This window comes from Eschscholzia californica, unplaced genomic scaffold (assembly GCF_041429995.1).
Source record: "Eschscholzia californica isolate CP2 unplaced genomic scaffold, dmEscCali1.0.p SCAF_2, whole genome shotgun sequence".
Taxonomy (NCBI): domain Eukaryota; kingdom Viridiplantae; phylum Streptophyta; class Magnoliopsida; order Ranunculales; family Papaveraceae; genus Eschscholzia; species Eschscholzia californica.
The window spans coordinates 16,064,651-16,080,992 of record NW_028238309.1 but is presented as its reverse complement, the minus strand read 5'-3'; the positions used below and the strand labels follow the sequence as shown (position 1 = coordinate 16,080,992).

The 16,342-nt window shown below is 35.3% G+C and overlaps 2 protein-coding genes across 2 annotated transcripts; both read right to left on the bottom strand.

The window, feature by feature from the left end:
• Positions 1-1,260: 1,260 nt before the first annotated feature.
• LOC147556526 (glutamate receptor 2.9-like) lies at positions 1,261-10,714 on the bottom strand. Its single transcript, XM_086663543.1, has 5 exons — positions 10,393-10,714; positions 4,909-6,218; positions 4,513-4,825; positions 4,033-4,433; positions 1,261-2,025 (listed from the first exon to the last, which is right to left on the bottom strand). The coding sequence occupies exons 1-5, from the start codon at positions 10,709-10,711 to the stop codon at positions 1,387-1,389; spliced, it is 2,982 nt and encodes a 993-aa protein (XP_086519669.1). The 5' UTR covers positions 10,712-10,714; the 3' UTR covers positions 1,261-1,386.
• Positions 10,715-15,765: 5,051 nt separating this feature from the next.
• Positions 15,766-16,161, bottom strand: LOC147556525 (uncharacterized). The gene has a single exon (XM_086658653.1). The coding sequence runs from the start codon at positions 16,159-16,161 to the stop codon at positions 15,766-15,768; it is 396 nt and encodes a 131-aa protein (XP_086514779.1).
• Between the last annotated feature and the right edge of the window lie 181 nt (positions 16,162-16,342).

Here is a 16,342-nt window from a genome sequence, read left to right as displayed (position 1 = left end):
TTATATGAGCTGTGTATCGTTTGAGTGTTTTAATTAGAGTTTAGGGTCTATGAGTCCATTGAAGAAGCTCAAGGATGGAGATCCTAATTCGAGTGGGAGAAATCAAAGGAGTTTCAAAGATGGCGATCTTGGCGAACCAAAAGATGAAATAAGAAGAAATCCTAAGAAGATTAGATCTTTTAGGAGTAGGGGCCATACTAAGATCCATATGTGCTTGATTTATTTTCTCGCGGGCATTTACTTATTTATTTACGCTTTATGTCGTAGATGTTAGTTAGGCTAAATAATTCAACATAACGCATACCAGACTAAACGTCAAAGTCCCTAAGAGTAATTTCGAGAAAAATGTCTGCCCAGACTAAGAAACCCTTTGAGCCCTTGTTCATGATGGTGGGTCTGCCTCAGCAGGGTGCCATCTCTACCTTGGGACAATGCTGGTAGACCTATGGCAGAGGTTTACGCATCTAAATGGTTTTTCTCAACGAGATCAGCTAAAGAGTTTTGGATACTCGAGGCAAAAGGATGGATTAGGCATTCATTAATGCAATATGTCAACCAAGAGTCATAAATGTATGATCAATGAAGTAGTTTGCTCACCTAGGACGACGGGGTTAAGGGCAGGGCTTTAGTCCGCTTAACTTCGAAGAACTGGGATCTTGGAATCACGTTATTCAATCGTGGACGATTTTATATTTAATAATGTGGGAAAACTGAATTTTTCCAAAACGATAATGAGCTTAAAACTTTACAATTATTTCATGTAGTTTTAAGATGACGAAAGAGAACTTCAAGTTTTGCTCACTTCTCGACAAGGATAAGCTAAATGAGCACAACTTCCATGAATGGAAAAAGCAATCTGAGAATGGTTCTCAGGTTCAAAAGGAAAGCATACTAGAATACCCAATCCTAATGTTGACTTATATCGGAGAAGGTCAAAAGCCTTTTGCAAGCAATCGTAGAACATTCTTTTTGGATAACCAATTGGTTTTGAGTTAGATGACCACAAACTTAACATGGTATCAGAGCTAAGGCCAAAGATGATAGGCTTAAAAGCCACAAGTGCTTCACATCACCCCCGAGAGAAACAACACGTGTTAGGCTAACCATGTCACACGTGGGGAGGCGTGCGTGAATAGCCTCACATGAGAGAAGAGCTATTTAACAACCACGAATAGAATGTCTATGTTCTCTCCACTCATAGCCCATTGGTTTTGAATTTGATGACCACAAACTTAACATTTGGAACTTGAAAGCTTTTCATAAAATCAACATATATGTTGCAAAGAACTAAAGAATTAGAAATAAAGGAACTATAGGCTACATGAAATCTTAACACACAATTTACAACAATATAATCAATTGTATCTTCCTAAGTTTCTAAAATGATCATAACATTCTCTCTTGTGTATACGACATTTCAGGATTGGAACACGTTCTAAAGCCTTTTCGTTTACTATACTCTTTCCCTCTTTCAAGATTTGTCGTAGATAGGCAAAAACTTTGGATTGAATTATTCTTAGCATGTTCATAACGCAAAGTCTTGTGATCTTCGAAACTAACTTCTTCCTCTATTTGGTTTGATCTACTCAACAGACTAAAAGAACGACCAAGGACGATATTAGACGAAGCTCCAACACTATCAGCTATTTGTTCTTCGACATGAGGTTGATCTCGGGTTCCACCAATACTTTTTTGATCAAAATGTCTAGTGAAGACTTTAACCATGTTCCATAATGACGTACCATGGTGGCCGTTAGATACCGAAATTTCTTGATAATGCTTTTGCATGAAAATAGCTAAATATATAAGGAAGGCTAAGCTGGAAGATAGTCCTGCAATGAGAAAAAGTCCCCAGAAGCTCTCAAGACCGAGATTGTCTGAAAACATCGTAGGGTTGGCATCTGGACAATCACTTTCTTGAGATCGGAGCCAGAATCGTTCAATTCCTTCCATTGTACTTGACTCTGTCACCTCCAATATTGCATTGGAAATATCAGACACCAAAGGAGAACCTATGGGGAAAGCCTAAAAAATTAATAAAGAAACCATATAAGTAAGTGATATATAAAATAGGAAATTGAACTGAAGGTTAGATTTTCTTAAGTTCCGAAGACAACTTACATTTTATTTAGTTAAAAATCCAATATTATGTTTTGTTTTATTAAAAACTCAAATATTTATACTTTGTTTGGTTACAAGTTCAATATTTTTTGCAAATAGTTGCAATCATTTTGGCAAACAATTGCAATCCTTTTGCAAGCAGTTGCAAACCTCTTCAAACAGTTTCAAACGTTTAGCAAACAGTATTCTAAATTATGAAATACCTACGAAGCTAAAGAATAGAAAAAACTGAGTGATTTAAAAAAAAAAGGTTATTTTCCTAATAGCCCCCAACTTTGTGACCAGTTTCCTGCCTAGCCCCCTACTTTATCAAAAGTACCTAGATGGCCCCCTTTTCAGATTCCATTATGACACCGTTAACTAGTCATCATCTCTCTGTCCTCCATCTCATCTCCTCTCTCTGCCACCTCATCATCTTTGCAGGCGAGGTCGCCGGCCGACCAATTTTCTGGCCGGTGACCTTCAAACATTAAAAACAAAAAAGCTCTCTCCTTTTTTTTTTAAAAGACCTAGATCTGCTCTGTTTGTGAAGAGCAGACCACAGATTTAAATGCATTAGGGAAATTCCTAATGCACCCATTAGGGTTAGTGGACTAGCAATAGTCGAGTTTATTTTAGATATAATGCACCTAAACAGCTTTTAGATATACTTTATTTTCCCCACATTTTCTTTCCATGTTTCATTAGGCAACCGTGTCGGACAAACAAGAATACTTTCCGAGGTACAAAATCTTTGAATAAAGTTTCCGTGACCTTCTTTTTCTAAATCTTTCTCCTCCGACCACCTCCCACCACCATCATTTCTATATCCTTCCCCTCTCTCTCTCCTCCTCAAATCTCCTCCTCCCATATTTATTCCGGCAAAGGGGGCCTTCCCCTTCTTGAAATAAATATAGATAAAAAGAGAGGGAACAGGAGAAAGTTTTGGAGAGAGAAAACGAGGAGGAGGTAAAAATAAGTGTTGTGTTGGGGTCCCTCCTTATATAAAAATGATTCCTTGTTGAAATAGGATTTTCCCTATTCTTTTTTAGGGGTGAAATAGAAATTTCTATTTCAAGCCTAAAAAGGAATCCTATTTCTATTGGAATACCTCCTTATTTATTATTATATATAGGGAATAAAAGTTTTAGTTGTTATCCAAGAGTGTTTCTACACATCTTGAACAATTGGTGTATCCACCATAGGTTTGGTGAAGAATTGTTTAACCCATTATTTAACATAGTGGAAGATTTCTGGACTTGGTCCCATGGTTTTTTACCTTCTATCTTGGAGGGGTTTTTTACCGCGTTAAATAATCTTGGTGTCTCTACTTTTACTTTCGCATCTTTTATTTCCATATTCTTGAACAAGTTAATTAGGTTATTTTTTCCTAACATGGTGGTGGGAAGAGAGGAGGCAGAAAGGAGGAGAGAGAGAAGAAAATGGTGCTGATGGTCGGAAATGGGTGGCCTAAGGTGATAGCAAGAGATGAGAAAGAAGAAGATGTTTTGTTGCACTGTAAAATTTGACGAAAGCCATAATTTTCCCTTAAAGATTTTGTACCCCATAAAATTTGACAAAAACCACAATTTCCCTTTAAACCTGTTTAGCCCGAAAAGTTTTCTTGTTTCTCCAAAGCGCCGGTCTTTCATTATTGTTTCATCTTGTTTCTATTACTTGTAAACCTCTTGTAATATCTCAGGATTATAAATATAGGAAAAAAGGCTTAGAACTCACTCCATTTTTCATATTCTATTACTTGTAAAAGAAGTTTAGGAGCATTAGGAAACTTCCTAGTGCATATCTATTAGGTTTTTGGTGCATTAGGAACCTAAATGTACCTATTATGGTTACTGACTAGCAGCAGCCGAGTGGGACTTGGTTTCACTGAAAAACAAAGCTTAGAAGATAATGATGAGAAAGAGTACTTACAAAACCAAACCCACCCGCCTTGTACAATTGTCCAACAGTTACATATTTAGAACAATATTGTTTGAGAAGAAGCTTGATGTAAGGGACTTCATCAAACGCAGCGACGATAGCATCTGTTTGACTACTGAAAGCATCATCAAAATCTTCTTTACTAATATAATTTCTTAGATTAGACTCATGAAACCCCAGACCTTTCAGCATATTAAGCATGAATGAACCTTCTTGGTACCCTACCTTATTACCATTTTTGATAAGTTCCTCCATATTAGTAAGTGTTGGTTCGAGTCGGTGAACAGTTAACATTGAAGTTAAACTTGCTGTATAACTTTGGGTAAGAACAAGCACAACAAATATCCATACAATCACCACAAACCTAGCCAAATTGCTCACTAACTTCTCTCCTGTGATGAGGAATAAAATAGTTAGAAGGATTTTATTAAAATGAATCTGTATGAAGAAAATTTTAGAGAAGTTACGTACTATGCGCAAACACAAGTGTCGAGAAGGAGAAATAAAACATAGTTCCTAGTTGTTGGCTAAGAGGCCCTCGAAATTCGTCATTTATCCGATGCTCAATAGCCCAAATAACAAAACCAATGAGCACAAAAAGAACCCCACTTATTAACCAAAGTTCCATTGTTAATGGCTTGAGGAATATCCATGCTCTCTTTCTTTTGTCATCTTTCACTGGTACTATCATTCTTATCTCGGATTCGGTATAAGGTAATGAAAAATCTACGAACTTGGAGCGATTGAATATGATTGTTATATCCCCTACCACAGCATCAAATGTCTGTCAATTTATTCAAAGTATGTTAGTATCCATAACTTAATTAATATGAAATTGTACAAGAAAAATTGAGATTTTGGCTAAACCTGATTATGGACTTTAGTTATTAACTCATCATAGTCATTCGTCTTTAATGGGATAAACTTGTAACTAACATGATATGGTAGCTTCTCAATTACAGCCTTGAACACATCTATGCAATATCCTGTAACCTCGGACGAGTTTGTTTTAGGATCAGTAGTTACAGTAACAAACTCACTAAAACCGTCTCTGACTGGAACTCCTATCTGTAATTTTCTTCCGTCACTTGTAGAAACCCAACCTTTAGGTATAACACTAGAGTCTCCAGGCCACATGATAGGGCGCAAGTTATCTTTCGATGTCGTATAAATAGAACTATTTGAATGTAAATCACGTAAAATTCCTTTTAAAGGCGACCAAATCCCGATTTTTCTCTCCACATTGAGCAATTGTAAGACTGTTGACTGCATTTGCCTGTCAATGAGATGGAATTCCCCACTTAAACCTGTAAACTTTATTTCAGAAATTCCGCGAAGAAGTTTAGGACCTACTTGAGAAACACCCAAATTTGCAATGTCACTCGAGTTTAGTACTACTTCATGCTTCAAGTAGGTATAATTTAGGCTTTCGAGTGTCTCTACTGCACTCGCTAAGGCCGTAATTGTATCATAAGCCCATATGCCGAAATTGTTTAAGCTTCGTAAATTCTCAATGTCAGTAGGATTGTCTTTCAAGAACTTGCTTCTCCAGCTAGGTTTGAATTCATCAAGCTTTTTGGAGTCGGGAATATAAGGCCTAACACCAATTACTCCTTGCATGGAGTCAAGAACAGATGAGTTGAAGGAGTTCAAAAAATAAGCTATACTGTCTGTGATGATCCATGAATATCCTTCCTTCATCATACCTATCTCATTTGCCTTCTTGAAGACACGAATTCCAATGGACACGGACGTGTGAACGATGAATACCCGTGTTTGCTTTGTCATTAGTTCGTTAAGTTTTTGGAGAATTTGATCATCCGTAGCCGAATGAGGAAGTATACACCTGTAAGAAACTTGAGTATTTATCTGTTGGAGGGCATCGGTTAAGTATGGAATAACACCATTTCCAAATTCAGTGTCTTCGTATACAAGTACAACTTGTCTCCAATTGAAAGCTACAACAATGGCAGCAATAGCTTCCACTTGAGAAGAATCATTTTGTGCTGTCCGAATGAAATAAGGATTTTGAGAAGGAGAAACAAAAGGACTAGTTGCAGTGAAAGAAATAATGGGAACTTGACTCTTCTTTCCAAGATCCACCATGAAATCAGCTTGGGCTGATGTTACTGCTCCTATGATGGCTTGTACCTCCACATTTTTTATTAGATCTATGGCTGTACAAGGGAAGATAGAATGGATCAATGTCTTTCCCCCCTAAACTAAAAAACACATTAACAAAATGCTTACCTATTACAAATAAAGTAGTTTATTATTAAGATTTATCCAGTGTAATTTAGACAGTAAGATAAAGTAGATATAGGAATAGATGGGCTTTCAGGTTCCCTTGGATGGCCCTTCGGGTCTTAATATGGCCTTTAGGATCAAAGATGTCGTAATTGGCTGTTATAGTGCTCATCCAACTTCATGATGTACTGTATATTATTATCATTATGTATCAATGTCATTATAGTGTACGTAATGACTCTTGGAGTCTAATCTAAGAAAAAAAACTATTACAGAAATTTCTTTTTATTGAAATAAGTACTCTAATGAGATACATAAATATCATGTCGGGTCGAGAAGAATAAGACCCACAAATCAACAATAATTTAAGGTATTTCAAGATCGAGAAAATTTTATGTATTTAGAATATCTTTTGTAATCATCTAATATAATTATTAGATAAATTAAAATTTACTTTCCTAGATTAGGTAAGAAATTAGAAAACCCTTTGCTCTATAAGAGCATCTCCAATGCAAAACTCAAAAAAAACTCTAATTGGCTTATGTGTTGAGTCTCAATTGAGATTCTCTTTCCTATGTGGTTAACTTGAGTGTCTCTAATTCAAGTCCTTCTCCAATGCAACACTCTAAAAACTCTAATAGAGACACATGTCACACATACATTTAATATGAAAAACTGCTTGAGAAAGAAAGACTTTTTATTGGTCCAAAAATTAAATTTGATGACTAGGACACTTAAGACTCTCAAAAGACATCTCAAAAATAGAGTTTCTATTTGAGACATCTTAAAACTTAATGCTTCCACATCATCTAAAGATCTCAATTGAGTTTTGCATTGGAGAGGTTTTTTCTCAAAAAAAACTCTAAAGACTTAGGTGACACTTAAGTTTTTAAGATTGAGTCTTGCAATCGAGATGCTCTAAATATGAATGGATCTTGAGTTTTATTCATTCAGTTACGTGACCAATATAAAAAATCAAACCTACGATCATGGTGACTATAAAAAATTCATTATTTTGTCCGTAGATGTAAATCGTGATTATCCGACAAAACAATTGATATATTGATCAATTTAATGTAATATCTTATGTAAAATTTAGCAATTATCAAAAGAATGCAACTAAAATATAACAAAATGTGATTAATGTAACTCAAAAAGGAGCCATATTAGATAATATCATTAGGTGAAACGAAATCATGTCTGGGTTTGAATGCCCGAGACAATCATAGACTTTCAAGTGTCAACGAAAGTCACAATCCCCTACCTCCTTAATAGACCAAATTGCGAGGGGAGGAGGTTGAAGGTTTACTTTTCCAATTGCCTGAGACGTCCGATACTTGGGTGCTGATAATCGACATTAATGCTATGTTTTATAATATAGAAAACTATCAAGTCTCCATAGAAATATACACTTTTAACTTATAATACTAATATGATTATGTTGACTAGAACTATCTTATCACTTAACATGATAGTTAGTTTCCTGCTAACCAATTCAAAAAAAAAAAGGGTGCTTCTAAAGGCACCAAGCCAAAAAGCTGTTAGCATCCATCTCTATTAGCACTAGACTCAACTGCTCATTTCTCTGTTAGCACCGCACAACTATGTAGGCACCAGTCAAAGGCAACTTAACCCTAACACCTCCATCCGTTTATCACAAAACCAAACAAAATCCATCGGACGGACTGAACCAGTCCGAGCCCTAAGAGGACCAAACGGATCAGTTAATCCTGGACTTAAGAGGACAAACTGATCCGGGACCTAGGAGGGAAAAACGGATAAGCTGATCCGGGACCTAGGAGGGCCAAACGGATCAGCTGATCCGGGACCTAGGAGGGAGAAACGGATCAGCTGATCCGGGACCTAGGAGGGCCAAACGGATCAGCTGATCCGGGACCTAAGAGGGCCAAACGGATCAACTAATCCGGGGCTTGAAAAACATCCCAATACTCACTCTCTTTCTCGTGAACTCGACCATGCCCAGCTCCTCTGCTACTTCTCGCAAGGTTTTCTTCATCTTTCTCTCTCTAAAAACTCTTATTCTCATCTCTCTCTCTCTACCTTTCAATCTTTCTTCTACATTTACAAAGGGGACTAAAAGGGATGAAGATGAACATGAGAAGGAAGAGGAGAGAAAATGAGTTTATTTTGTGGATGAAATTTGGTGAAGAAGGAAGAAGAGAGTGGACATTTTGTATATTTACTAACAGGAATAGAAAGTAAATAAGAAAAAATGAAATTTTTTTGACTTACACTATCTAGATGAGCACACATGTTTTTTGTTTTGGAAAAAAAAAAGAATTGATATTCTTTTTATTTTGGAAGAAGAAGATGGAAAAAACAAATGAAGGTGAATGTCACCCATATTAAAAACCGGTGCTTATAGAGAACTCGGGTCAATGACTATTGACCCGAGTCAATATAATTTCCGGATGCTAACAGCCTTTTGGACCGGTGCCTTTAGAAGCACCCAAAAAAAAAAATGAAAAGTAATTTTTTTCATCGCCCATTTTTCCGTAATAGGTAGGGAGTAACTGTCTTGGTCTCCTTAACAAAAGATACGTGTTAAATTTAATGTCCCACACGTAATATAGTCCACTGCATGACTTAAATTTTGTTTGTAGCGAATCAGTTCCCAATTAAAAATCGTTAATTTTATCATCTCCAATACAAAAGTTTAAAAAAGAATTCCATTAGTCATATGAGTCAATTTTTAACTGAATTTCTCATTTTTTTCGTGACAAAATAGACCTTCATTTTCTTTCTGTCTTGATTGTAAACCTCTGAAGTTGTTTTATTTTTTTTGTTATATCATTTCCAATGAAATTTTCAAAAAATAAATAAATTATATTAGTTATATATGTCAGTTCTCAATTGAAATCTTCATTTTTGTGTGGCAAAATATAAATCCTCCTTTTTTTGTCTACATTGCAAACCTCTAAACTTATTTTATTTATTTTTGTGGAAAGCTAATTTTTATAAAGAAATATTTAGTTATTTTGAAAATTTATGAAGGATGTATTGTGATGAGTTGGACAATTAGACATATCTCAGAAAGACACTCTCGACATAGAGTGTCTTCTTGGGATATATCTATTTAGCTACCACATCGTTTTAGAGATCCATATTGAGTTTTGGATTGGTGAAAGTTTTGAAGTAAACTCTAAAGTCTTAAGTGGTATTAGAGTTTCTACGTTTAATTGATTGCTGCAATTAGAGCATCTTTATTCAAAATCCAAAAAAAAACTCTGTTAGTCCTATGTATCAGTCTCAGTTGAATTTCTCTCTCATAGGTGGCACAATAGAGTCCTCAACTTTTTGTGGATCTCTAATGCAAATATTTAAAGTTGTATAGTTTATTTATATCGCAGGTAAAAAATAATAATTAATTACTCGATGTATAAAAATTAACCTCTTTTTAAGATTATCTTTATTTAATTACCATCACATCATTTTAGGGACCCACCTCTAAGTTTTGTATAAGTGTTAAAGAAAATATTCTAAGAATCAAATGTGACATTAATAGTTTCTAAGGTCTGAGGGTTGCATCGGAGATGCTCTTAGTATAACGTTAAAAGACCAACAAGTATAAGTTTGGATCTTAGGGCATTTCGATAAACTGTTCGTCACTTAAATTATGACAGTTGTTCAGATTGTGAAATGTCCTTTTCAAATTCAAAAACGGGTTAGAGGTCCTTTCTCGGCCAAAATAGGCGAAGCTCCACGAACTAAAAAATGATAATTTTGCCCTATGTCTTTTCCACATTACGCACTGAAAAATAACGTATAATGAACAAATATTTAAATAGTATGATCATTCGTAATGTATTTTGAACTTTAATCGTGGTGGTCGTGGATGTGATGGAGCCATGGAGGTATGGTGGTGGTGGTTAGTGATGGTAGTGGTGCAGCTACGAAGGTGGTGATTAAGTTGTAGTGGAAGTTTAATTGTTGTGGTGGAGCGGAGATAGACAAAGAAAAAAATTTGAATAAAATAAAATTCATGCATGTGTTGTACATAAGTTACTTTTCTATTTAAATACAGAAATATAAACACATATAAAGCTGAGTATAAGGACTAAGGAGGAAAAAAGAAAAAAATACCCGCAGATGCTGCATCAACAGTATCACTTTTGCAAGAACTAGTATGAAAAATCAACCTTCTCTTATAAGAAGTAGCATTAGAAGAAGAATAGAAGTCAGAGAGAGCCATTTTCATGGAAGTCATCCCCATTTTTGCTATTAATTCATCCTCATTCAGAACTACCCCTACTTTAAACTCCTCAACTAATTCACTACTACTACTACTTGTGTTTCTCTCATGTGCCATAACCATTTCATGAGATCCAAATGGATTGAAGAAAAACAAGAGAGACAAATAGATGTACAGAGAGAAAACTAGTTTTTTCGTCTTCGTCGTCATCTTCTTCTCCCTCACCATTAAACTTTACATGCACTAATCAGTCCCTACATATAGGAGGAGGCTAGAAGAACAGTTGTGAACTTTGAATTTCTGAGTCAAGTAAAACTATAGTTGACTAATTCTAGGTTGAGATATTTAATTTCTAAGACAACTGGACAAGGTAAATGTCAGTTATAAAATTGTCTTAATTATACTTCCCTCAACTAAGTTGAAATATTTGACCAAAAAAATATTACTAATCGTTGTAAGCTACCCTCAGAATAGTCTCAATTTGAGAAAAAGATCATCTCCCAATCAAGAATGTAACGTCTAGGTTTTCCCCATCTATCACCAATTAGTTTTGGGTTGAATGAGCTAAGTCTGTCATAAATCCTAGATCTTAATAATGACTGAATAAATTCTTGTTAACTGGGAAATTTTTTTGTACTCCGACCAACATAGAAAAGAAATGGTGGTAGAGTGGGGGGGAAAAAAAGACACGAAAACAAATCAAAAAGAATTCTACTCAAAATTTTGTACTCAAAAATATTCTTGTTTCTCTAAATCGGTGGTCTTCAAAAAAGAAACAAAAACAGGGTGCCCCTTGGCCTTGGATGTATAAGAGTTCTCTCAAGAGGAGAGTTGTAACATTTTTAAGGACACTCACACAGAGATAGTCCCGTGGGTCGGGCCACAAACCTCGCAGTCTTGTCTTGGACTTGGGTTATGGAAACGCCTCATCTATCATGAGATTTTTGTGAAAAAGACTAAAAAAGCCGGAGAAAAATTTGCACATCTTCTTCTAAAATAGTTAAAACTATTTTCCAACATCTTCATATGTTTTAAGAAATGGATTTCAAAGTGAGCAAAGGAAAACTTTGAATTTGATTCTCAAATTTCAAAGTATAGTAAGAGAAGATGTTGTTTTTCTTGACTACTTTTGTAAGAAATCTCTCTTTGCTCTATTTTATTTCAATGAATGTTTCAATTACATTGATTTGCTTTTATACTTGATCAAAGAGGAAAAACAGAAATTACAAATAACAGAAAAAGTTTGTTATGAAATTTAGTTGAGTAACTAACTTTCTTCTTGTTGCAGGTTGCCTTTATAGAAAAGTCTTCAAGAGTTTTGTGGCTGCTTTTAGAGAATCAACTGAATCAAAATGCTTTGACTGTTGCGAGTGCTCTTAGACAAAGACTTAGGTCATATATGTTATTCATGACCTAAGTATAAAAGGGATAGAAAAACCCTAATTCCTTCTTTCAGCTTCTTCGAAAATCCCCAATTCCTTCTTTCCTGTTTTCATTGAAACCCTAGTTTTACAACTTTGAACATTTAGTTTGTTTGAACTACACCGACAACCATAGTTGTGAGCAAAATGAACCAGGAAGGTCTGGGTTAGTGGAAGCATGGACTAAGGTTGATTAGCTATTCCGAAATTACATTTTGAACTACATTAATAACACTTTTGTATGATAACATTTACTGTTTAACTAAGAATGATATAGAATTGTGAGATTCATTGCAACAAAAATATATTTCGGAGGAAACTAGAATAATTTTTTTTTGTTGTTAGGGGGTTTCTAGATTTTAAAATGGAAGATGAAAAAATTTGTGGTTATTCAAAATGAAATCAAACTGAAGTTATGGTAATCGATGAGGCGTTCGAAGTAACTGCTATTCAACCCATTTGGAACTGAGTATAAGAAAAAATTGCGATGCTCGAGAAAAGACATTCATATACAAGTACCTTATTCTCCAAAATCAGGAACAATATTTAAAACGAGAGAAAAACTAGGTGACAACTTCATTGGTGTGTAAGGCTCATAACGAGAGAAAAACTAGGTGACAGCTTCATTAGTGTGTAAGGCTCATAACGAGAGAAAAACTAGGTGACAGCTTCATTGGTGTGTGAGGAATCTTGGGTCATCATATTCTGATTTTTTGCCTATAATATTTGATCTCCCACAAGGAAGCGAAAATCTTTCGATGCTGGTAGTTTCATTTTTTCTCTTTAAGATTGTTGTTCCTCTGGTTATCAATCGATAAGTCGATTTGTCTCTGTCTTGTCTTGATTAAGACAGAGTTTTTTTTTCTAATTTGTAGAGAGATAGACTGTAAACGAATAATGATTTATCAGTATTCCTTCTTTCGGATTAGCCGAGTTATATACAAAAGTTAATGAAGTCGAGGCGAGAATAAGTTCTCTTTCCTTAAGACATTTTACACCCCCGTAACAGTACCAAACGTTAGGGTGTATGCCTTCGGGATACAACGACTTTCTTTCAGAATTTTAAGATGGTACTTCTATATTCTGAAAAAGGACGAACCTTCGTAAATATTATGAGCTCTTGGATTAATGCGAATGATCATCTAGACGCCTTAAAAATTCACTCGAAACTTCTTTCTTCCTTTTTCTAGATATACTAGAATTACTTCCCAATCAGTATTCCATACACACAAAATACTAATTGTTAGAAGAGAAGAAGAGAATGAATTGAATATGAGAAATGAAGTGGGTTTAGGTGGTTTATATAGGAATCGAGTAGGCACATTAGTTTGGGACACATCTCTTGAGTTTTGGGGATAAAACCCTTAGTTTTTGGGACACAACTCTTTGAGAAGAGTTGGTTATTTAACTAGTAATTTCAGCAACCTTTCAGACCGTCGGATTAGCCTTAAAAATTCGAGAGAAATGCCCATCGTTGGATGGTGCTAGTTCCATTCCGAGAATTGCCCACTAGATGAAGAGATTAGCCGTTAGATCGAAGATCTAGCGAAATCCCGAGCCATGCTCGACAAGGAATAAGCGAATGCCGTTGGATCTCGCTGATCCAACACGTCTTGTGTGATCCCTACGCTGTCCCGCTCATCTTAACGCCTAACCGTCAGATCTCTCTTCACAACTCGGGTTGAACGCGAGCCGTCCAGATCTGGACGTGCTCGCTTCGCCCAGATGGTCCCCAATTTAACTTTGTCCGTTTTGACGTTTTAGTCCATATTTCAACCGATTTTCGTCCAAACTTTAAACTTGAATTTCTCATTCATCCGGAATTGGATTTGAGTGATTCTTGGCTCTAAATTGAAGAGCTTGAAGAGAAGAACGCAATGGCGCATTCCGTTGTTGAGTTTGACGAGTCAGGTCGAGCCAAAATCGGCTCCGATTTCAACATTGTTTACTTCTTAAGATTACTATTTACTTCTTATTAGTTACCAGTATCTATACTAAAGCTGCTCCAGTACCAAAGAAACTCCAAAACTGATTCACCATAGTGATTTTAATCAGTCTCAAATCAAAATGATATCAACATTTGTTTTGGAATGGCCATAAATTTTGGTATAGACTAGCTTCGAAAACTCAAAGTTGATATTACCCAGAGAATTTTTTATATTCCCTAAGTTAATATGTTCCTAAGTTAATATTTATTAACAAAATCTTTATTCCCCAGAGAATTTTGTATATTCCCCAAAGCGACGACCAAAATTAACAGAGACAAATGATTGGAGGAAAATAAAAATATGAAGTAGATGATTGCAGCAACAAACCATCATGATTTCCCTAAAAACATATTTTGTTTTTAATTTCCTATTTGTTGTAGAATTATGAATAATTGCATGCATTAGTGTTTAGAAAATGAAGAGGAGATTAGATTTGGGAAAGAACAGTGAAAAAGATTAGAAATTTTTGTAAAGTTCAAAAAACAGAGGTGTAGTCACAACATTACTTTTAAAGCGGGAGGCAAGGTCAAAATCTCCCTTGAATTTCTGTTTTGTAATTGAACTTAGCTTTGTAAATAAAAAATTACATGGTTCAAAGCATAAAATTAAAAAATGCCAACCAAAATGGATGAGACTTTTTCTATTTGTTAGAATGTAATGCATAGGTGAGTTAAATTTGAAGTCAAAATATTCAAATAACATAAGTAATTTTATCTAATCCAAGTAGAATAGATCTACAGATTTGAACAATCAATAAGGGCAACTCCAATGTGGGGCTCGGGCTCCCAATTTTGGGAGTCCCGGGACTTAGAGCAACTCCAACGTTGGGCTCCCAAATCTAAATTTTGTACATGTGTGGTGTACGTGTGTGAGGTTTGTGTTTTAATTTTCACCCATTAAATTCATACATAATCAAAACAACTAAAATTCATAGATTTTCCTTTTTCCAATTTGAGATCAATATCATATGAATAGCAAGTTGTTCGGGATCCATTTTTGAAGTATCTTTGCCAACCAAGTCTATCCCCATTTGAATCCGTTGAACCTTGTTGTTATCTAGTTGCACGTCTAATTTTTTTGCTTCCACCTCTAATTCTTTATGTTTGTAGTCTATTTGTTTCTCTTGAAGGAGCATACTTACATTGATAAGTTTATCTCTACTATCTTGTTTCTCCATTTTTTCTTTCCAAAATTCAAGCGCTGCGGAAATTTCACTACCTTTGGATTTATCTCTATCCTCCTTGCTTGCTTTTCTTCCAAGTGGTCTTTGTTGGATTATTGAGAGAGATCCTTCGTCTTGGTCAAAAATTTCTTTTCTTTTGTGTGACGAAGATTGAGAAAAGTTTAATGACCATTAGGGATGGTCTTTCAAAATTTTATAACAATGTTCGAACTTAAATTCTTTGTTGTCGTTTTGTTTAAACATCGCTATTGCGGATTTTAGCTACAAAAATAAAATTTTAAAATTTCAAATATGTGTCAAAAATAAATCATAATGTTAATTACCCGATCATTATCATTTTCTCCGCTTTTTGGGTTCCTTTGCAACAATGCCAAATATCCACAAAACTTCGCGCGTTGCTTGTTAATTTCGCCCCAACGACATCTAAGACCTTTTGGCACACGATTTTGATTTGTACGTTCGTTGAAGTGTTCGGCAATTTTGCTCCAAAAAGTACCCGCTCTTTGATCATTACCAATAATCGCATCGGTGGCAATATGTAAATAAGCATTAACGAGCACAATATCATCATCATTAGTATAACGCTTACTAGAAACCGACGACATTGGCGTTTCATTACAATCAAAACTTTCTTCGACCCTTTCTTCGATCCCATCATTCGATAAATTAACTTCATCGACAAAATTGAAACAGATTTGAACAATCAATAGTTTTGTTGGGTAAGAGAGTTGGAATTCTTGAACCAATTTTGAAGGTTTGAAGGAGAGAGAAAGTGAGTTGTTGAGGGATAATATGATAAGCAAAAGTTGAAATATCAAATAGTGAAGGTTTGATATTGGAAAAAGCATTATTACTTGGAATCGGAAAAGTTGCAGTGATTGGAAATGTTGATGGGTCAGTTGCAAAGAGAAGTTCAACCCAGTTTCTGAAATCTTCAGTACCAGATAATGCTTCAACTATATTCTCAAATTGTTGCTGAGAGGGTTCTTCGGGTTTGATTGTATCAGATGTGATTGAGTTCATCACAATGCTGTATAAGAAGATGATTTGACTGAACTTGACCGCCATTGATGAAACAGACAGAGAGCTTCAAGACTAGATTTCTTTAGTGAAAAAGAGAGATGGGTAGAGAGAAAAAAATCTTTTCTTTCTTTATTAAATGGTTTCTTGATTTGGGTAGTGATTCTATAGAGAGAGAAAGAGAGGAGAATGAATAGATGATAGTAGAGGTTTAATCTTTTATACAGTG